The sequence below is a fragment of the Aulonocara sp. 'chitande type north' Nkhata Bay genome, linkage group LG7 (assembly GCF_057382095.1).
Source record: "Aulonocara sp. 'chitande type north' Nkhata Bay isolate Kocher_YH1m ecotype deep benthic linkage group LG7, A_spYH_male_GT1.1, whole genome shotgun sequence".
In the NCBI taxonomy this organism is placed as follows: domain Eukaryota; kingdom Metazoa; phylum Chordata; class Actinopteri; order Cichliformes; family Cichlidae; genus Aulonocara; species Aulonocara sp. 'chitande type north' Nkhata Bay.
This window is the reverse complement of record NC_141350.1, coordinates 67,473,198-67,495,875: the sequence shown is the minus strand read 5'-3', so window position 1 is coordinate 67,495,875 and position 22,678 is coordinate 67,473,198. Positions and strand designations below refer to the sequence as shown.

Below are 22,678 nucleotides of genomic sequence, written 5' to 3'. Positions count from 1 at the left end.
AGGAGGACAAGCAGAGGGTGGAGTGAAAGAGAAGGATGCTGGGATAGGAGGAGGCGGCAGACGATCCACTCTGGCTAAAGAATAAGATGCACTGGGATTTAACCCAGTGAGCTCAAGTTCACACAGACTCACCAAAATGTGATAACAGAAAATGTTTTATTTATTTATTTATTTTTTAAAAAAGCAACTTCACCCGATCTGATGATTTTCTTTGTGTGGTTGGTGTGAAAAACCAACAAACCCCCACCATGGACACAGCTGCAGGAATGTAAAACTGACCTACAAATCAGTCAAGCATAAAACAGGCATCTAACACACATGAGCCAGTGTTTATCTACACAACAGACAACTTTAAAAATAAAAGAAACTCCAACGACAGCCATAAAATTTTATTTTTCACCAATAATGGAACTCCCAAAGAGCTGTTTGCTGAAAATGTGGCATCTCTCATGGCATCTAGTGGCGGTACATCTAGCTATGAAAAATTATCATATTTGTCCATATCCAAGGGATGACTTGAAGTAAGGCTAGGGCCACATGTACACGGGTATTTTTGAAAACGCAGATTTTTCTGTGCATTTGCACCTTTCGTCCACACGTAAAACTGAAAACAGATTTTTAAAAACTCCTGCCAGGGTGGAGAATCTCAAATACTCAGTTTTTGCGTTTACGTGTGGATGAGGAAAACTGATATTTAGCCACGGAACGTCACAGGTGTGCGCTTTGTTCGACGCGACGCTGTGCGCCATGTTATTGTTTACATGAGATGAATTTCTACAATGGCAGATAGAGACAAAATACTGTTGCTGTTAATCTGACTATCTGCAGTTCTTACACAGTTACTGTCCGTCCGTTTAGAAAGACAGAGACATCAGAGGGAACTTCGGACGTGGCCTCTACAGTCAACACAGCTGCTTCCACAATCCTAACGTGGTTTTGAATAAATTTACTTTATATTGTTCATTCCTAGTTGCAAGTCTACACCAACCAAAATACTTTTAACATTTGAAATGCTGAAGGCATTTGAAAAGTAACAAATTTGTCTGCCTTTCCAAGAAAACAAAACCTTTTTGGAAGTACTTTAGTCTTTCCGTCCCAGGCTTCTGATTTGCCAACATTTCATTTTTAGCGTTTACATGTGGACAGAAATTTTTTAAACGAAAACCTCCATTTTTACCCGTACACAAGTGTGGGGCTGCTCAAGCTCTTGCCAGTTCTAGGCCAATCAGCATTTTGTCCATTGCCTCTAACAGGGCTGAAACTGGTACCTGAGCAGACTACCACTTACAGTTTTGCGCTACATCCAGTCACTTTAATTTTCAAGTCTGATTTGGAGGAAAACGCAAGGTTCTTGAATGATATGCTAGTAGTGGTGTGGCAGGCGTTAAAAGCTTGAGAGCCTGCAGCATTAGGTTTTAGATCAGGCACACTCAAACTTATCAGCCTCAATTTTAGGGGCTCATCTAGAGGCAACATGTTGGTGAATACTATAATCTGAGAATTACATATTTTGCTTAAAGGGATTTAGCCAAGGCCAGGCAATCTGGACTGGGTGCAGCAGAACGTCTTCTTTCAGCAACTGCCAAACCTCAGTGCTCCACTGCATTTGATAAAGGCTCAGGAGGGGACAGGTCTCATTTAACCCTTAGAAGAATCATCTTACCTAAATCTCTTTGTCATTATTCACCAGGGAGAAAACGTTAAACAGTCAAGTCATCCTCTGCAGCCAAGAACTGTCCTGGAGAACAAGTTTAAGATGTGAGAAACTATTCAATAGTCTGCCAAAACTGACAGTTTGGGTGGCTAATCTCGTGTCTTGGCAGGCAGCGATCCCAGCTTGAGACTCCTCAGAGCAGGAATTCGACTGAAGTGTCATTCGATGGCCGAATGGAGTTTCTACATAAATTGGAGTGCCTGCGATAATTGTGAAATACTGGGCTCAGTTACATCTCTAGATGCAGTTCAAAATGTACATCACCCAAATATTTAATGAGCTGCAGAGTCAGTGGCTTTTAATATTCGGGCATAGACTTGTTGCTTGCAAACACATGAATGTCATTAGCTCTAAAGATCAACCTCAACCCAAGTGTTCAGCTATTCTTTCAACCTGACAGAAGACGAGAGAAACTGCAGGAGAGCTTTCACACTTTATTTTAGATAAATACAGGAGATCCTTGTTGCACTGTAGAGCTGTGAAGGAGGAAGAAATTATGAGGAACAGGTTTTAACCATCAAGAAATGCCATGTTGTAAAATCCAAAAACCAGTGACCCACCATGTCAGTCTGAAGCTGACCGATGGAAATTTGGCCAAGGGTCAGAAGATGGATGCGTTACATGACCCCAGTGAGGTCCATGGTAATACCACCAGTAGTCGTTCCACGTAGGATTCATGTGGGAGTTGTAGTAGCCACTGTAAGGGTCGACATATCTCTGAGGATGGCGCGGCCTTGATGGGCGTTCCAGTCCATCTGGCTCCGGAAATGCAGAGACCCGACCAGGGCGGCCTTCATCACGATGATGCTGCTCGTTGGGATGCGGCCTTGTATGAGCCGGCACATAAACTTGCGGTCTTTGGTGACCCAAATCAGCTTCCTCAGGCCTGTGTCGATGTCCGCCGTGATGTTCCTGGTGGCGTGGAGAACCTCGTGAAAAGGGAACGGATAAGCTGAACTGGTAGCCCAGCTTGGAAGCGTCATGGCCATGGCGTCTGCCGGGATTATTAAAACTGTTGTCAATAATAAAGCCGCTTGGTCTGTACCGAGGAGGATTAGCACCATCACGAGACTGAGCAAAAGGAATCCTCAGGCTCAAGTCAAAGCTCCTGGGCTTGGCCACAAGGTGGTTTCTGTGTGCTCGAGGCTGGAGCGGATACGTTTCCATGGGTCTGTGGGCGGGAATATTGGAGCGTGGCTGATACAATCTCGGGGATTGGACTTGGACCTGATCGTGCACAGTAAGAAAACACAAATAAAGGGAGTAAAAGTTTTTCAGTGTCAGGTAATTTCAAATGCAGCGTTTCTGTCAGCTCAACAAACATCAGCAAACACAGTGAGACTGTGACACAGCGTGCTGCAGCTGAAGGCCCAGCTGTTGTATTTCACAGGGAGACAAAAGAAAGAGAGCTAACTTCACTCACAGATGGAGAAAGATAAGAAAGACAGGACAGGAGAGGAAGAAGAGATGTTATCATTAACCTCTGCTCAGTGGGATTTGATCAACTGCAAATGTAAAGCCTCGTGGTTTTCAATGAGATACCGATCTGTACATGTGACATCGTGTTTCTTCATGCTGTGAAACGTGCGGAAAAACAAACTGTCAGTGTAGAGGATGGAATAGTACAACTCATAAAACACCTGCTGACATCTTGTTAAATTCGGTTGTGTAAATCCACAAAGAGCAGTAAACCTCAGAGCAGCAGTAGCCCAGATCAGCTGATCACAGCCTGTACACAAAGAACATCTTATTTTTCTTTCATTTTCCTTCTTTAACTCGTTTTCTACTTGGCTCAAAAGTCTATTGCAGTGTGGTTTCACAGTTGAAGAAAGGCCTTCTGTTTCATGCAGAGTGGGACTTTGTGGTTTTACATGACCTGGCTCATGAGTCTGCTCCTGTGTTTCGGAGGCACTAGTTCAAGAAGGGTTGCCTTGATCCAATCATATCTGTACTGATGAAGAGGGAACAGATAAGTCGGTTTGACCTGGTTTGGGGACAGCAGGAGCATTTCTCCAGTGCCTTCAACACCATTCTTCCCTCGGTTCTGAAGGACAAGCTGGAGAACTCTGGAGTGGACCATCACCTCACTACCTGGATCCTGGACTACCTCACCGACCGACCACAGTATGTGAGGACTCAGGGCTGTGTGTCGGACAGGGTCGTCTGCAGTACGGGGGCCCCACAGGGAACGGTTCTGGCTCCGTTCCTCTTCACCATCTACACTGCAGACTTCTCCCACAATTCCACCCAGTGCTTCCTGCAGAAGTTCTCTGATGACTCTGCAATAGTCGGCCTCATCACTGATGGGGACGACAAGGAGTACAGAGGTCTGACCCAAGACTTTGTGGACTGGTGCCAGCAGAACTACCTCCAGATCAACGACAGTAAAACCAAGGAACTGGTGGTAGACTTCCGCAGGCACAAGCATTCTCCACTGCAACCACTGAACATCCAGGGTATGGACATTGAGGCTGTGGACAGCTACAGGTACCTTGGTGTTCATCTGAACAACAGACTGGACTGGACTCATAACTCAGACGCCCTCTACAGGAAAGGGCAGAGCAGGCTGTACCTGCTGCGGAGACTCAGGTCGTTTGGGGTGGAGGGCCCACTCCTGAAGACCTTCTATGACTCTGTGGTGGCTTCTGCTATATTTTATGGCGTGGTCTGCTGGGGCGGCAGCATCTCTGCTGGGGACAGGAAGAGACTGAACAGGGTGATCCGAAGGGCCAGCTCTGTTCTAGGATGCCCTCTGGACCCAGTGGAGGTGGTGAGTGACAGGAGAACGGCGGCTAAGCTGTCATCCCTGATGGACAACATCTCCCACCCCATGCAGCAGACTGTGACAGCACTGAGCAGCTCCTTCAGTGGGAGACTGCGGCACCCACGGTGTGGGACGGAGAGATTTCGCAGGTCTTTCCTCCCCACTGCTGTCAGACTCCATAATAAAGACTTTAACTGATCAAGCACACACATCCATACATATGCAATAATACTAAGTGCAATAATCCTTTCTGTCATCGTTGTATTTTTACTCAGTTGTATATAGCATTCGTATTCTATTTTTATCTTATTGTATATTTTTATTCTATTTTATTCTACTGTATATAGTATATTATTTTATTCTATTCTGTACAGCTGTGTACTGTATTTATTCTTATTGTATTCTAATTTTTGCTCTCTGCAAAACAGAGCACCAACATACAATTCAATTTCTGCTCACCGGTTCCTTCAAACACATGTTTTAGGCGATTGCTCTTGCAGAGCACGTACCTGTCACCTAGTGGACGTTCATTGTGCCAGTGCACTGCTGCATTTTTCTAGTCTGTTGCACATTTCCTTTATGCTGTGATGCGTCACTGCTGTGCTTCAACCTCTTTAAAGAAACTTATTTGAATAATGATGGACTTTGTGTTTTGTGCATTGCTATTGACTTTTGCAAACCTTGGAGGTTCAGCTTTTAACAAAACCCTCAAACACATCTTTACAGATGTTCTGCCACTCCCCCTACCATCAGCCCCACTGTCAGCCAGCACAGAATACTTGAAGTAGAACCATTTTACAGTTCTTCCACAATGATGCACTGGATTAAGGAGTAGCAATATTAAAATCTTATGACAGGCACTCGACTAAAGTTCCAAAACCATTTCAAGTTTGTATGCAAGCAACTACTGAAGGATGGAACGTCTGATTCACTCTCGGGGACTTTTAAATGGCAGCTCTAGTGAAAGTGAGGGCTAGAGTTGGCTCAAAGACAGGACACTTGATTTTGTGTCAAGCCTGCGATAATTGTGAAATACTGGGCTCAGTTGCATCTCTAGATGCAGTTCAAAATGTACATCACCCAAATATTTAGTGAGCTGCAGAGTCAGTGGCTTTTAATATTCGGGCATAGACTTGTTGCTTCTTGCTTGCAAACACATGAATGTCATTAGCTCTAAAGATCAACCTCAACCCAAATGTTCAGCTATTCTTTCAACCTGACAGAAGACGAGAGAAACTGCAGGAGAGCTTTCACACTTTATTTTAGATAAATACAGGAGATCCTTGTTGCACTGTAGAGCTGTGGAGGAGGAAGAAATATGAGGAACAGGTTTTAACCATCAAGAAATGCCATGTTGTAATATCCAAAAACCAGTGACCCACCTGAGCCCTGCGAGTTTGGCTCGTCTCTTCCATCCATGTCAGTCTGAAGCTGACCGATGGAAATTTGGCCAAGGGTCAGAAGATGGATGCTTTACATGACCCCAGTGAGGTCCATGGTAATACCACCAGTAGTCATTCCACGTAGGATTCATGTGGGAGTTGTAGTAGCCACTGTAAGGGTCGACATATCTCTGAGGATTGCGCGGCCTTGATGGGCGTTCCAGTCCATCTGGCTCCGGAAATGCAGAGACCCGACCAGGGCGGCCTTCGTCACGATGATGATGCTCACGATGATGATGATGCTGCTGCTGCTGCTCGTTGGGGTGCGGCCTTGTATGGGCCGGCACATAAACTTGCGGTCTTTGGTGACCCAAATCAGCTTCCTCAGGCCTGTGTCGATGTCCGCCGTGATGTTCCTGGCAGCGTGGAGAACCTCGTGAAAAGGGAACGGATAAGCTGAACTGGTAGCCCAGCTTGGAAGCGTCATGGCCATGGCGTCTGCCGGGATTATTAAAACTGTTGTCAATAATAAAGCCGCTTGGTCCGTACCGAGGAGGATTAGCACCATCACGAGACTGAGCAAAAGGAATCCTCAGGCTCAAGTCAAAGCTCCTGGGCTTGGCCACAAGGTGGTTTCTGTGTGCTTGAGGCTGGAGCGGATACGTTTCCATGGGTCTGTGGGCGGGAATATTGGAGCGTGGCTGATACGAGCTCGGGGATTGGACTTGGACCTGATCGTGCACATTAGGGTTGATCTTTGGATCTGTCGGCCGCAGAGCCCTCATGTACTGGAAAGGACGAGGACTTCCATACACATCGTGTTCCTCTCTTCCACCCTGCCACGCTCTAGGCTGCACAGGACTTGTGGCTGAGAGAGAACATGGGTAAGAATACAGATTATACCAAGCTTAAAAAAAACAAACAAACAAAAAAAAGAAAAAAACACATCTACAGTTTTTCAGTATACTGATGCACATTTATCTTAACAGGAGGAAAGTGACTTAAATTTGACAGAGGTCTTCTCTGAGTGGACCAAAATTTGTGTTTCCTAATCTGTAAGGCGGCAAGAAATGCAGATAATTGCAGCTAAAGAAACCTTTTTGCACAGACCCTGCCTCCCCTTTTTTAAATTCTTTATCTTCTTCACATCCATTTAGTACACAGGGGATCTGCCAGGCCTGGGAGCCGCTGCCAGTACCCTTTGAGGTCTTCCCCAAACCGCAGCTCAACTGGCCAAGCCATTCACCTTAACCTACTAAAACACTGTCAACCCTAAAATGACGACGTGGGCCAAGCAAGTGAAATTTTATTCTAGAATCAGTCATTTCAGTTTCTTCCCGAAAGTATTTACATAAACAGATATTTCCCTGTGTTTAAAACTTTACAAAGGGTTAGTTTTCAGTGCCATGAAGAGGATTTAGCTGTTTGTTACCATCTTTTCATTCAGTTGCAGTTTGGACTAGTGCGAGGCTCTCCACTTTTTGGTTTGGACCAGTCCTCAATTTACCATTTTCAGGTGGGCCAACATGCAGCCGTTTGTCTGCTGACAGGTATCAAACTGATGGAGCATAACCCCAGTGCTAGCCTCCCTACACTGGCTTCCTTACAGGATTCAAGTTGTGTTTTTACATCATGAAAACGACCAAACCCCTTCCTTTAGATGTGTCCTTGATCCAACACAGCTGATTCAAACGGTTAAATTACCTCTTCAACATGCCTTGAAGTTCTCCAGAGGCCTGGTAATGAACTAATCACTTGATTCAGATGTGTTGACACAGGGTGAGATCTAAAACCTGCAGGACACTGGCCCTCGAGGCCTGGAGTTGGACACCCCTGCCTCTAAATACTGGATCTGCACAAACACTGGAACATCTTACGTTTCTAAAAGACACAGCTTTAATGGACTGACTTCCAGCACATGTTGACCCAAACATCAAATTTTACAGCTTTGGTCACTGTTGCTGCAGATGTTTATCTTATTGTATCATTTTATATTTTTATTTTATTATTCTAAAAATTTTATTATTGTTGTGCATTTTACACTTTAGTCTGTAAAGCACTTTGTTGGAAATGTGCTGCATACAAAACACCAAGAACCTTAACACGAGTCACCTTCAACTGGCGTTTTAGATGTTGTCAAGCCAGTTTAGATGAAGAAAACCTGGCTTTTTGGTTTGGTCTGGAATACTTTGTCCCACCACTGGATCTAATCAGCATTTCCAGTTTAACGTTGCTCTAGCATCAGAAACATTCAATTCTTTAGAGTCTTTTGGTGACATTTCTCAGTGTCTGATACATTTTATCCACTTCAATTCTCTGCTTCCAAAGCAAACCAAATTTAACCTGCTGATTTGGACATGACAGAACTTTAGCCCATTGGCTGCGTTGTCCTTACAAAGGTAGACTGCAGACCCATTTAGTGGCACACAGTGGCATTAACAGTCAGCTTTCAAAGACTTCTAATGTATTAATTATGTGCGCTAGAATATTAGCTGTTCCCAAGGTTGTTTTGTCTCCTGTTTAGTACCCACTGAAGGCCTTCATACTTTCCCCAATAATCTTGAATCTAAAGAATGATTAAGTGTTTTCTAAAGAGATGCTCCAGGTTCTGCGTGCAGGCATGACTTTGCTGGACTCTTCAGGTAAGGCAGTAAGTTGTTATAGTTTTTTTTAACTGTGGAGCAGGTTGTTTCAGCACAGGCTGAAAATGTTATTTGCTACAGGCTTTGGAAAAAATTCATAACAACAAGATGCAAGTAAGGCTCACCTCCTGGAAAAGCTGAGGAGTAGTCCACATCACTCAAAACATAAAGCAGTAAAAACCTGTCAAACAGCACAAATACAGTAAAGATAAAACCAGACAAAGGTCCACATTTGAGTACAGGAAGTGTAGATCATGAAAGCACATTTAAACGTGGTACCTTGCAATGAGGAACCGAACAGCCATGACTGCTGCAGCTGCACTCGCTGTGTCCTCACAAACCCTCCAACCAGACTGTGCATGCAGTCGTGCCCTGTCAGCTACTCCAGCCAAACACCAGTGTGCTTCTGAGTCAAGTGTTCAGGACATGCTGCTGTCTTTATAGGTCCTTCCTACTGCAGGTGTTTCCAATTAGCCTGTTTTAATGAGAAGTTGAACTGAGGTACCCAACAGGTCAACTTCCCTCCCCCATAAACGTGTGAGGGAGAGAGAAGAAATTAGTGGCTATATTTAGCAACCTGAGGAATTTGTTTAGGACAGCAACACAGAATTACAAAATCTTTCATTTGAATATCTTCCCGTTACAGGATTGAAGGAGACAACATAGTTATTTTTTCCTGCTATTTTCCCATCCACGCTCCAGTAGGTGGCAGTAATGTGGCTTTAAGTTGGTTTACCAGCTGCCATTAGGCTTTAAAGAAGAAGAGCCTTCACGCTATGGACTTTATTATTTCTTATCCCAGTACAGTACCTTTATTTATCCAGGTAAAAACATCTAATTAAAATTAAAAATCCAATTTCAAACAGTGACGTGGCATCGTGGCTGAAAGAGCATTTATATTATATTTCTTTGTATTTATAGCATTTTCAAAAATGTTACCCCACGAGTTCAGATGGTACGAATCATTGACACTGAATCTCCCACATGGTTTTGTTTGGTCAGCATTACAAACGCCGAGCGTTCCCTCTGCACCGGGTCACAGGGTCGACCTCCTGATGCTCTCGTCCACTCAGTGCTGCTTGATGTTGTGACATAAACATAAAAAAATCACAAAGAAAGAACAATACAGTATCCTCAACTGCACCAAAGAGTAAAACAGTGAAATGTGGATTATTAAACATTAGGTCTCTCTCCTCCAAGTCCCTGTTAGTACATGAGTTAATAATTGATCAACAAATCGATTTACTCTGCCTGACAGAAACCTGGTTGCAGCGGGATGATTATGTTAGTTTAAATGAATCAACACCCCCGAGTCATTCTAACTACCAGAAACCTCGAAGCACAGGCTGAGGGGGAGGTGTGGCAGCAAATTTCCACACCAGCTTATTAATCAACCAAAGACCCAGACAGACTTTTAATTCATTTGAAAGCCTGATGCTTAGCCTCGTCCACCCCAGCTGTAAAACTCAGAAACCAGTCTGACTTGTTATCATCTATCGTCCACCTGGGCCTTACACAGAGTTTTCTGTGTAGTTTCTGTGTAGCCTAAAGCAGATAACTTGTAAGTTGGAGAGGAAATGGCGCAGCACAAATTTAGAAGATCATCATTTAGCCTGGAGAAACTGTTTGTTGCTTTATGAGAAAGCCCTCTGTAAAGCCAGAACATCTTACTATTCATCACTGATTGAAGAAAATAAGAACAACCCCAGGTTTCTCTTCAGCAGAGTAGCCAGGCTGACAAAAAGTCAGAGCTCTTTTGAGCAGTGTTGGTCAACTTTCTTGAAAAAAGTAATCAGTAACTAATTACTGATTACTTCCCCCCAAAAGTAATCCCGTTACTTTACGGATTACTTATTTTCAAAAGTAATTAATTACTTAGTTACTTAGTTACTTTTTAAAAACAGGAATTACAACCTGAATAGGTGATAAAGCGAGAGAATTTTCAGCCCAATTCTACTTTTTCTGCATAATCCATCATACAAATGGAAAAGTAACAAATGGAAAAGTCTGTTTTTAAAACTTGTTTTATCAATTTTAATCTTTTAACTTTATGCATCAAGCAAAAATGAAATTATATGCTACATTCTCTGACTGGAAGAAATTTGTTTAACATTTAAACCTATTTTCTGCACATTCCAGCACATAAAATAAAATATTTTTTTGTGTTTACACACAAATAGATGCAAGTGAAACACAGCAGAAAATAAATAAAATCAAAGACTAGCGGTCCTGTTGCTCTAGGAGTGGGGCAGGCAGAGGTTTGCCCTGGTGCAGGTGTGCCGCAGCGGTCAGTTGAAGAATCCGCGAGTTTCTCTGTGAATTTCCCATTACGTCGTTGCGCACTTGGTGCTTGCTCGTAAGTTTAGGGTTTTTTTCGCTGTAGAAAGAAGTTTTCTTCCCACGCTGAACGAACGCTAATGTTTTTGTCACTTTTTATGGAACCAAACTCAAAGTAAGGTCAGTACTTCCACGCTTTAAATGCACACAGCTGTTGTCACGAACGTCACATTCGCTTACGTCACTGTCATGAGACATTCTCGCAAAAAATCACAGTTTTAGTAATGCAGCATTCCTACGGGAAAGTAACTGTAATCTAATTACCGTTTTTGCAATAGCAATCCCTTACTTTACTCGTTAGTTGAAAAAAGTAATCGGATTACAGTAATGTGTTTGTTGAGCCAACTATCCCTTTAACGTTAACAAGTAATGACTTCATTAACATCTTCACAAATAAAATTTTAACAATTAGAGAAAAAATTACCCATAATCATCCCACAGATTCAACATTTAGAGTCTTTTTCTCCAATTGATATTTCTGAGTTAGCTAATTATAGGCCAATCTACAACCTTCCTTTCATATCAAAAATCCTTGAAAGAGTAGTTGTCAAGCAGCTAACTGATCATCTGCAGAGGTTTATTTGAAGAGTTTCAGTCAGGTTTCAGAGCTCATCACAGCACAGAAACAGCTTTAGTGAAGGTTACAAATGATCTTCTTATGGCCTCTGACAGTGGACTCATCTCTGTGCTTGTCCTGCTAGACCTCAGTGCAGCATTCGATACTGTCGACCATAATATCCTATTAGAGCGATTAGAACATGCTGTAGGTATTACAGGTACTGCACTGCAGTGGTTTGTATCATATCTATCTAATAGACTCCAGTTTGTGCATGTAAATGGAGAGTCCTCTTCACACACTGAGGTTAATTATGGAGTTCCACAGGGTTCAGTGCTAGGACCAATTCTGTTTACACTATACATGCTTCCCTTAGGCAGCATCATTAGAAGACATAGCATACATTTACACTGCTCTGCAGATGACACCCAGCTCTATCTGTCCATGAAGCCAGATAACACACACCAATGAGTTAAACTGCAGGAATGTCTTAAAGACAAAGACCTGGATGGCTGCTAATTTTTTGCTTCTTAATTCAGATCAAACTGAGGTTATTGTACTCGGCCCTGAAAATCTTAGAAATATGGTATCTAACCAGATTCTTACTCTGGATGGCATTACCTTGGCCTCCAGTAACACTGAGGAACCTTGGTGTCATTTTAGAAATATCCTGTCTCAGAGTGACGCTGAAAAACTAGTTCATGCATTTATTATTTCTACACTGGACGACTGTAATTCATTATTATTATGAAGTCCTAAAAACTCCCTGAAAAGCCTTCAGCTGATCCAAAATGCTGCAGCAAGAGTCCTGACAGGGACTAGAAAGAGAGCAGATTTCTCTTTTGTTGGCTTCCCTTCATTGGCTTAAATAAATAATCAGGCCCCATCTTATCTTAATGACCTTGTAATACCATATCACCCTATTAGAGCACTTCGCTCTCACACTGCAGGCCTACTTGTTGTTCCTAGAGTATTTAAAAGTAGAATGGGAGGCAGAGCCTTCAGTTTTCAGGCCCCTCTTCTGTGGAACCAGCTTCCAGTTTGGATTCAGGAGACAGACACTATCTCTACTTTCAAGATTAGGCTTCAAACTTTCCTTTTTGCTAAAGCATATAGTTAGGGCTGGACCAGGTGACCCTGAATCCTCAGTTATGCTGCAATAGATGTAGACTGCTGGGGGATTCCCATGATGCATTGGTTGATAGTTCTTCACTCACTATGTGTTAATACACCTCCTTGAATCATACTTGTCATTAATCTCTGTCTCTCTTCCACAGCATGTCTTTATCCTGTCATCCTTCTATTCTTATCTTACCAGTTATAAAAGTAAGTGAGGGAGTTGGAAATGAGGACCCATTCCAGCTGTAATAAGGCACTCTGGCATCCACACCCAACACCAATATAGAATCACTATTTAAACACAGAAACAGCAGGCCCTGATGTAAGATCAAACACTGCATTTCTTACTACAGAGGTGACAACATTCCCGGCAAAGCAGCCTGCTTGTGGTCAAATATCTTTGTAGAAGGCAATATACAGAAGTACGATAAAATGTTAAAGATTTCTAAAACTATTATTGGACATTTTAGAAAATATAAGTGAATACCAAGTTATTTTTGCCCTAAAGGGACTCGAGATGTATGAGTAAAAGTATAAAAATATAAATGACATCAGATGCAAGAAGGAAATTGTGTATTTATTTGCATGGTGAGTTACAGTCTTGACAGAAATGCGCTCCAAAAGTAAAATAACCTTTGTGCACAGATTGAACAGAGTTGACACTGAGTTAGTTCCTGTGTAAAGCCTGTTGCAGAGTTGGTGCCATATTTAAGGTAGGCCATTCTGATCCATCCAGGGTTGAACGTGATTGAGGCTTAAGACCATCTACCTCAAAGGTTTGTTGCCGAGTCGGTGCCAAATTGAAGACAGGCCAGTCTGATCCACCAAGGGCTGGAATTGATTGTTGCTTAAGATAACCTGATTCATGAGTCTGTTGCTGAATTGGTGCTAAGTTTAAAGCAGGCCATTCTGATCCACCAAGTGTTGAACGTGATTGAGGCTTAAGACCAGCTGCCTCAAAGGTTTGTTGCCGAGTCTGTGCCAAATTGAAGACAGGCCATTCTGATCCACCAAAGGCTGGAATTGATTGTGGTTTAAGATAACCCGACTCATGAGTCTGTTGCTGTGTTGCTGCTGAGTTTAAGGCAGGCCATTCTGATCCAGCTATTGCTGAACTGGACTGTGGCGTAACACGACCTGGCTCAAAGGTTCGTTGCCGAGGTGGTGCCAAGTTTAAGGCAGGCCATTCTGATCCAGCAAGGGTTGAGCTTGATTGTTGCTTAAGATAACCTGATTCACGACTCTGTTGCTGAATTGGTGCTAAGTTTAAAGCAGGCCATTCTGATCCACCAAGGGTTAAACTTGATTGAGGCTTTAGACCATCTGCCTCGAAGGATTGTTGCTGGGGTGGTGCTGAATCGAAGACAGGCCATTCTGATCCAGCTATTGCTGAACTTGCTTGAGGCTTAAGATGACCTGCCTCAAAGGATTGTTGCCGGGGTGGTGCCAAGTTTAAGGCAGGCCATTCTGATCCACCAAGGGTTGAGCTTGATTGAGGCTTAAGACCATCTGCCTCAAAGGATTGTTGCTGGGGTGGTGCCGAATTGAAGACAGGCCATTCTGATCCAGCTATTGCTGAACTTGCTTGAGGCTTAAGATGACCTGCCTCAAAGGATTGTTGCCGGGGAGGTGCCAAGTTCAAGGCAGGCCATTCTGATCCACCAAGGGTTGAAATTGATTGAGGTCTAAGATAACCTGGTTCATGTGTCTGTTGCTGTGTTGCTGCAGAGTTAAAGAAAGGCCATTCTGATCCAGTTATTGGTGAACTTGACTGGGGCTTAACACGACTTGGCTCAAAAGTCTGTTGTGGTGTTGTTTCAAAGTTGAAGAAAGGCCTTTCTGTTTCATGCAGAGTGGAGCTTTGTGGTTTAACATGAACTGGCTCATAAGTCTGCTCCTGTGTTTGAAAATGTAGAAAAGGTCTTTCTGATCCAGTAAGAGTTGAACTTGATTGTGTTTCGATGGAATATGGTTTATAAGCCTGTTCCTGTGTTTCTGAGTAACTACTACCAGCAGAGTTTAAGAAAGGTTGCCTTGATTGTGGCATTTCCTGCTTTATGTTACCGTAATTGACAAACTCTGTGTTCTCTGGATTTTCTTGATTTACTGAACTGTCAACATAGCTGGTCATTGGGATATTGGGATATTGAGAGACGGATGAAGAGGGAACAGATAAGTCGATTTGAAAGCCTGGCTTAGAGACAGGAGCGGTATCATTTCCACCATCATGTCCTTCACTGGCCAAATCTCCCCCTTCATGTCTGACCGAAAGATCAAAATATGGAATGCTCAGACTAAATTCGTAGCTTTTGGGTTTGGGTGACAGATATTTCTTCTGTGGTGGAGGCTGGGGTAGAACAGTCTCCTTTGGCCATTTGGTGGCAACATTAGATCGTGGCTGCAAGGGGTTTGCAGGCTTGAGGTTTGAGGCTTTTTGGTACACTATGGGATGGTTTTGTTTACAGATATGGAAAGGGGCCATCATTAAACGTCCCTGCTTTTCCAATGTTTTGTCCTGGGCACTGATGTAGTAGAAAGGATGACAGTTCTCATAGTTGTAGGCTTCTTCCTCTCCTTCACTTTGCCACACTCCCGGTTGCACAAAACGTCTGGCTATGAAAGAAAACAGGTGAAGGTTAAGTTACAAATTACATTGTAAAATTTGGACATTTAGACTATATTTTCCAAACCAACACCTCTAGAACCTCAACAACATATTTCTGCAGGAATCTATCATGAGAGCATAATTCATTTGATCTATTTAGCTTCATAATTGGTGACTAGCAGCACAGAAACAGTTTGCTAATGCACAGAGCTACATTACCGTTTTTTCAAATGAGGTTTCTCTGGGAGGAACAAGAACAAAGCAGAGATGTGCCATAAAGAATAAACCGGCCTGACAGTTGGCTTAAACAAGGTTCTTGTTTAGTTCCCTGTGCGACATTTTAAGCAGCGTAACATGAAGCACAGGACAACTCATATTTAATAGTGTGGAGCATTTATACCCTGTAACTCCATAACATTAAAATACTGCAGATATACTCTACACAGTCCTGTTTCAATGTACATGGTCTTGAAACAGGACTGTGAATAAAGCTTACTTTTAATTAAATTGTTTTTTTACTTACACTGGTATTTAACTGACAATATTTAATCATTTATTAGATTCAGATTGTAAAAATTACATTTCAGGACTGAAGAAGAGTGCCACCTCGAGTCCCCTTTATAGATACTCCATTTGCTGTATAGCAAAACAATATTGCAATAAAGGAAAGAGTAAAACAGTTACATGTGGATTTTTGTATTAGTTCCCTCAGCAGGAGGTGAGTCAGGCTTACCTCTTGGAAAAGCTGAGGAGTAGTTCACCTCACTCAACAAACAGACCAGCAATAATCTGTTAAACAGTTACAAATACACAGTCAAGGTAGACTCAAGTAAATAAAATGGACCTAATAAAACCCATTTGGTTTCATATTTAATGTGTTACCTTGTAATTAGGAAGCCAGCAGCCATGACTGCTGCAGTCGCTGTGTCCTCACAGCTGCGAGCGCTGAGCTGGACTGTGCAGCACAGCTGCCCTGTCAGCCGTGGATCCAGAAAGCCCAACTTCCAGCTCCTCCAACCAAACACCCACGAGACTCAAAGTCGAGCATCCGAGCCACGCGGCTGTCTGTGTGTGTCTTTTCCATCTTCCTAATGAAAAGTTGGGCTGAAGCAAACTCTGCCTCACACAGGTGCAAACACTTGATGTGATTGGCCCGGCTGAGACGTTAGAATGATTGAATCTATGCCCCAGAGGGGATGTGGACAATAAGAACACGTTTGATTTCAACTTCTACAGTACAGCGCTGTATTGTTTTCCTTTTACAGTTTTATGCGCTTATACACATTTTGACATGAAATAAAAGACTAATAATAAAAGTCTTGCATTGAGCTCAAGCACCAACATAAAATAAATCTGCCACATTAAAGGCAAATTTATCAGAGGTATGAAATATATGTTTTTTATGTTAAGAAAGCAAACAAAAAAAGACTTGAGATACTTTAAGATTAAATAGCTGAATTGTTCTTGGGGTGAGGCAACACTACATGACTGAATGTGCTGTTTAGCCTTCAACCACAAACTGAAGCTAATTTACCTGCCTGGTCAACGACACACTACAAGAACCTGAAAGTATCACCACAACCAGATTTGGCTGTGGAAATTCATGAACAGCTGAAGGAGGATGAGTCGGTCTGTCATCTGTGGCCAAGCCAGGAAATAAACATGTAAAGGCTCCAACATACACACAGTGAACTTGGGTGCTTTTATTTTGACGTTACTGAGAAAATCATGAGAGAAATAAATGAACACTGAACAGAAAATGGTAAAGGGACAGAACACATTTACAGTGTGCGTTAATCAGCTTGACATGTTTGAATACAGCTCTAAAAGCTTTCAAGCTATGTTCAAAAGGTTGATGAAAGATGAATAAAATTTTAATATCCGATTCAAACTCTAGAGTAGACTGTTTTTCCTCTTTTTTGTACAGAGGAGGGAGAGTGGATACACTGACAAAGGATGTCAAAAATAGAGCTGCCAGGCAATAAAGAGGAAGACCTCAAAGACGATTCATGGATGTAATTAAGGAGGACAAGCAGAGGGTGGAGTGAAAGAGAAGGATGCTGGGATAGGAGGAGGCGGCAGACGATCCACTCTGGCTAAAGAATAAGATGCACTGGGATTTAACCCAGTGAGCTCAAGTTCACACAGACTCACCAAAATGTGATAACAGAAAATGTTTTATTTATTTTTTAAAAAAAAGCAACTTCACCCGATCTGATGATTTCCTTTGTGTGGTTGGTGTGAAAAACCAACAAACCCCCACCATGGACACAGCTGCAGGAATGTAAAACTGACCTACAAATCAGTCAAGCATAAAACAGGCATCTAACACACATGAGCCAGTGTTTATCTACACAACAGACAACTTTAAAAATAAAAGAAACTCCAACGACAGCCATAAAACTTTATTTTTCACCAATAATGGAACTCCCAAAGAGCTGGTTGCTGAAAATGTGGCATCTCTCATGGCATCTAGTGGCGGTACATCTAGCTATGAAAAATTATCATATTTGTCCATATCCAAGGGATGACTTGAAGTAAGGCTAGGGCCACATGTACACAGGTATTTTTGAAAACGCAGATTTTTCTGTGCATTTGCACCTTTCGTCCACACGTAAAACTGAAAACAGATTTTTAAAAACTCCTGCCAGGGTGGAGAATCTCAAATACTCAGTTTTTGCGTTTACATGTGGATGAGGAAAACTGATATTTAGCCACGGAACGTCACAGGTGTGCGCTTTGTTCGACGCGACGCTGTGCGCCATGTTGTTTACATGAGATGAATTTCTACAATGGCAGATAGAGACAAAATACTGTTGCTGTTAATCTGACTATCTGCAGTTCTTACACAGTTACTGTCCGTCCGTTTAGAAAGACAGAGACATCAGAGGGAACTTCGGACGTGGCCTCTACAGTCAACACAGCTGCAAGGTTCTTGAATGATATGCTAGTAGTGGTGTGGCAGGCGTTAAAAGCTTGGGAGCCTGCAGCATTAGGTTTCAAATCAGGCACACTCAAACTTAACAGCCTCAATTTTAGGGGCTCGTCTAGAGGCAACATGTTGGTGAATACTATAATCTGAGAATTACATATTTTGCTTAAAGGGATTTAGCCAAGGCCAGCCAATCTGGACTGGGTGCAGCAGAACGTCTTCTTTCAGCAACTGCCAAACCTCAGTGCTCCACTGCATTTGATAAAGGCTCAGGAGGGGACAGGTCTCATTTAACCCTTAGAAGAATCATCTTACCTAAATCTTTGTCATTATTCACCAGGGAGAAAACGTTAAACATTCAAGTCATCCTCTGCAGCCAAGAACTGTATTGGAGAACAAGTTTAAGATGTGAGAAACTATTCAATAGTCTGCCAAAACTGACAGTTCGGGTGGCTAATCTCGTGTCTTGGCAGGCAGCGATCCCAGCTTGAGACTCCTCAGAGCAGGAATTCGACTGAAGTGTCATTCGATGGCCGAATGGAGTTTCTACATAAATTGGAGTGCTTGTAAACTTGTACAAGAGCAGGTTGTGAAAGACGGGACACTTGATTTTGTGTCAAGCCTGCAATAATTGTGAAATACTGGGCTCAGTTACATCTCTAGATGCAGTTCAAAATGTACATCACCCAAATATTTAATGAGCTGCAGAGTCAGTGGCTTTTAATATTCGGGCATAGACTTGTTGCTTGCAAACACATGAATGTCATTAGCTCTAAAGATCAACCGCAACCCAAGTGTTCAGCTATTCTTTCAACCTGACAGAAGACGAGAGAAACTGCAGGAGAGCTTTCACACTTTATTTTAGATAAATACAGGAGATCCTTGTTGCACTGTAGAGCTGTGAAGGAGGAAGAAATATGAGGAACAGGTTTTAACCATCAAGAAATGCCATGTTGTAATAGCCAAAAACCAGTGACCCACCTGAGCCCTGCGAGTTTGGCTCATCTCTTCCATCCATGTCAGTCTGAAGCTGACTGATGGAAATTTGGCCAAGGGTCAGAAGATGGATGCTTTACATGACCCCAGTGAGGTCCATGGTAATACCACCAGTAGTCGTTCCACGTAGGATTCATGTGGGAGTTGTAGTAGCCACTGTAAGGGTCGACATATCTCTGAGGATGGCGCAGCCTTGATGGGCGTTCCAGTCCATCTGGCTCCGGAAATGCAGAGACCCGACCAGGGCGGCCTTCATCACGATGATGCTGCTCGTTGGGATGCGGCCTTGTATGAGCCGGCACATAAACTTGCGGTCTTTGGTGACCCAAATCAGCTTCCTCAGGCCTGTGTCGATGTCCGCCGTGATATTCCTGGCGGCGTGGAGAACCTCGTGAAAAGGGAACAGATAAGCTGAACTGGTAGCCCAGCTTGGAAGCGTCATGGCCATGGCGTCTGCCGGGATTATTAAAACTGTTGTCAATAATAAAGCCGCTTGGTCCGTACCGAGGAGGATTAGCACCATCACGAGACTGAGCAAAAGGAATCCTCAGGCTCAAGTCAAAGCTCCTGGGCTTGGCCACAAGGTGGTTTCTGTGTGCTTGAGGCTGGAGCGGATACGTTTCCATGGGTCTGTGGGCGGGAATATTGGAGCGTGGCTGATACGATCTCGGGGATTGGACTTGGACCTGATCGTGCACATTAGGGTTGATCTTTGGATCTGTCGGCCGCAGAGCCCTCATGTACTGGAAAGGACGAGGACTTCCATACACATTGTGTTCCTCTCTTCCACCCTGCCATGCTCTAGGCTGCACAGGACTTGTGGCTGAGAGAGAACATGGGTAAGAATACAGATTATACCAAGCTTAAAACAAACAAACAAAAAAAACCCACATCTACAGTTTTTCAGTATACTGATGCACATTTATCTTAACAGGAGGAAAGTGACTTAAATTTTACAGAGGTCTTCTCTGAGTGGACCAAAATTTGTTTCCTAATCTGTAAGGCGGCAAGAAATGCAGATAATTGCAGCTAAAGAAACCTTTTTGCACAGACCCCGCCTCCCCTTTTTTAAATTCTTTATCTTCTTCACATCTATTTAGTACACAGGGGATCTGCCAGGCCTGGGAGCCGCTGCCAGTACCCTTTGCGGTCCCCAAACCGCAGCTCAACTGGCCAAGCCATTCACCTTTACCTACTAAAACACTGTCAACCCTAAAATGATGACGTGGGCCCAGCAAGTGAAATTTTATTCTAGAATCAGTCATTTCAGTTTCTTCCCGAAAGTATTTACATAAACAGATATTTCCCTGTGTTTAAAACTTTACAAAGGGTTAGTTTTCAGTGCCATGAAGAGGATTTAGCCATTTGTTACCATCTTTTCATTCAGTTGCAGTTTGGACTAGTGCGAGGCTCTCCACTTTTTGGTTTGGACCAGTCCTCAATTTACCATTTTCAGGTGGGCCAACATGCAGCCGTTTCTCTGCTGACAGGTATCAAACTGATGGAGCATAACCCCAGTGCTAGCCTCCCTACACTGGCTTCCTTACAGGATTCAAGTTGTGTTTTTACATCATGAAAACGACCAAACCCCTTCCTTTAGATGTGTCCTTGATCCAACACAGCTGATTCAAACGGTTAAATTACCTCTTCAACATGCCTTGAAGTTCTCCAGAGGCCTGGTAATGAACTAATCACTTGATTCAGATGTGTTGACACAGGGTGAGATCTAAAACCTGCAGGACACTGGCCCTCGAGGCCTGGAGTTGGACACCCCTGCCTCTAAATACTGGATCTGCACAAACACTGGAACATCTTACGTTTCAAAAAGACACAGCTTTAATGGACTGACTTTCAGCACATGTTGACCCAAACATCAAATTTTACAGCTTTGGTCACTGTTGCTGCAGATGTTTATCTTATTGTATCATTTTATATTTTTATTATTCTAAAAATTTTATTATTGTTGTGCATTTTACACTTTAGTCTGTAAAGCACTTTGTTGGAAATGTGCTGCATACAAAACACCAAGAACCTTAACACCAGTCACCTTCAACTGGCGTTTTAGATGTTGTCAAGCCAGTTTAGATGAAGAAAACCTGGCTTTTTGGTTTGGTCTGGAATACTTTGTCCCACCACTGGATCTAATCAGCATTTCCAGTTTAACGTTGCTCTAGCATCAGAAACATTCAATTCTTTAGAGTCTTCTGGTGACATTTCTCAGTGTCTGATACATTTTATCCACTTCAATTCTCTGCTTCCAAAGCAAACCAAATTTAACCTGCTGATTTGGACATGACAGAACTTTAGCCCATTGGCTGCGTTGTCCTTACAAAGGTAGACTGCAGACCCATTTAGTGGCATTAACAGTCAGCTTTCAAAGACTTCTAATGTATTAATTATGTGCTCTAGAATATTAGCTGTTTCCAAGGTTGTTTTGTCTCCTGTTTAGTACCCACTGAAGGCCTTCATACTTTCCCCAAGAATCTTGAATCTAAAGAATGATTAAGTGTTTTCTAAAGAGATGCTCCAGGTTCTGCGTGCAGGCATGACTTTGCTGGACTCTTCAGGTAAGGCAGTAAGTTGTTATAGTTTTTTAACTGTGGAGCAGGATGTTTCAGCACAGGCTGAAAATGTTATTTGCTACAGGCTTTGGACAAAATTCATAACAACAAGATGCAAGTAAGGCTCACCTCCTGGAAAAGCTGAGGAGTAGTCCACATCACTCAAAACATAAAGCAGTAAAAACCTGTCAAACAGCACAAATACAGTAAAGATAAAACCAGACAAAGGTCCACATTTGAGTACATGAAGTGTAGACCTTGAAAGCACATTTAAACGTGGTACCTTGCAATGAGGAACCGAGCAGCCATGCCTGCTGCAGCTGCACTCGCTGTGTCCTCACAAACCCTCCAACCAGACTGTGCATGCAGTCGTGCCCTGTCAGCTACTCCAGCCAAACACCAGTGTGCTTCTGAGTCAAGTGTTCAGGACATGCTGCTGTCTTTATAGGTCCTTCCTACTGCAGGTGTTTCCAATTAGCCTGTTTTAATGAGAAGTTGAACTGAGGTACCCAACAGGTCAACTTCCCTCCCCCATACACGTGTGAGGGAGAGAGAAGAAATTAGTGGCTATATTTAGCAACCTGAGGAATTCGTTTAGGACAGCAACACAGAATTACAAAATCTTTCATTTGAATATCTTCCCGTTACAGGATTGAAGGAGACAACATAGTTATTTTTTCCTGCTATTTTCCCATCCACGCTCCAGTAGGTGGCAGTAATGTGGCTTTAAGTTGGTTTACCAGCTGCCATTAGGCTTTAAAGAAGAAGAGCCTTCACGCTATGGATTTTATTATTTCTTATCCCAGTACAGTACCTTTATTTATCCAGGTAAAAACATCTAATTAAGATTAAAAATCCAATTTCAAACAGTGACGTGGCATCGTGGCAGAAAGAGTATTTATATTATATTTCTTTGTATTTATAGCATTTTTAAAAATGTTACCCCACGAGTTCAGATGGTACGAATCATTGACACTGAATCTCCCACATGGTTTTGTTTGGTCAGCATTACAAACGCCGAGCGTTCCCTCTGCACCGGGTCACAGGGTCGACCTCCTGATGCTCTCGTC

The 22,678-nt window shown here is 42.8% G+C and overlaps 4 protein-coding genes across 4 annotated transcripts; all 4 read right to left on the bottom strand.

Annotated features, from left to right (window-relative positions):
• Positions 1–2,263: 2,263 nt before the first annotated feature.
• LOC147326768 (uncharacterized) lies at positions 2,264–2,959 on the bottom strand (the record flags this gene model as incomplete). Its single annotated transcript, XM_086297799.1, has 1 exon — positions 2,264–2,959. A coding segment is annotated over one exon (681 nt), but the record flags the coding sequence as incomplete, so codon positions are not given.
• Positions 2,960–5,722: 2,763 nt separating this feature from the next.
• LOC147326767 (uncharacterized) lies at positions 5,723–8,957 on the bottom strand. The gene is made up of 4 exons (XM_086302676.1): positions 8,782–8,957; positions 8,628–8,683; positions 5,861–6,728; positions 5,723–5,777 (listed from the first exon to the last, which is right to left on the bottom strand). The coding sequence occupies exons 1-3, from the start codon at positions 8,805–8,807 to the stop codon at positions 5,899–5,901; spliced, it is 912 nt and encodes a 303-aa protein (XP_086158802.1). The 5' UTR covers positions 8,808–8,957; the 3' UTR covers positions 5,723–5,777; positions 5,861–5,898.
• A 4,113-nt stretch (positions 8,958–13,070) lies between these two features.
• Positions 13,071–16,200, bottom strand: LOC147326766 (uncharacterized). Its single transcript, XM_086302130.1, has 3 exons — positions 16,002–16,200; positions 15,853–15,908; positions 13,071–15,127 (listed from the first exon to the last, which is right to left on the bottom strand). Exons 1-3 carry the CDS (start codon positions 16,025–16,027, stop codon positions 13,182–13,184), a joined length of 2,028 nt encoding a protein of 675 aa, XP_086158256.1. The 5' UTR covers positions 16,028–16,200; the 3' UTR covers positions 13,071–13,181.
• A 2,620-nt stretch (positions 16,201–18,820) lies between these two features.
• Positions 18,821–22,678, bottom strand: LOC147326765 (uncharacterized). The gene is made up of 5 exons (XM_086302675.1): positions 22,552–22,678; positions 21,892–22,087; positions 21,738–21,793; positions 19,033–19,870; positions 18,821–18,949 (listed from the first exon to the last, which is right to left on the bottom strand). The coding sequence occupies exons 2-4, from the start codon at positions 21,915–21,917 to the stop codon at positions 19,071–19,073; spliced, it is 882 nt and encodes a 293-aa protein (XP_086158801.1). The 5' UTR covers positions 21,918–22,087; positions 22,552–22,678; the 3' UTR covers positions 18,821–18,949; positions 19,033–19,070.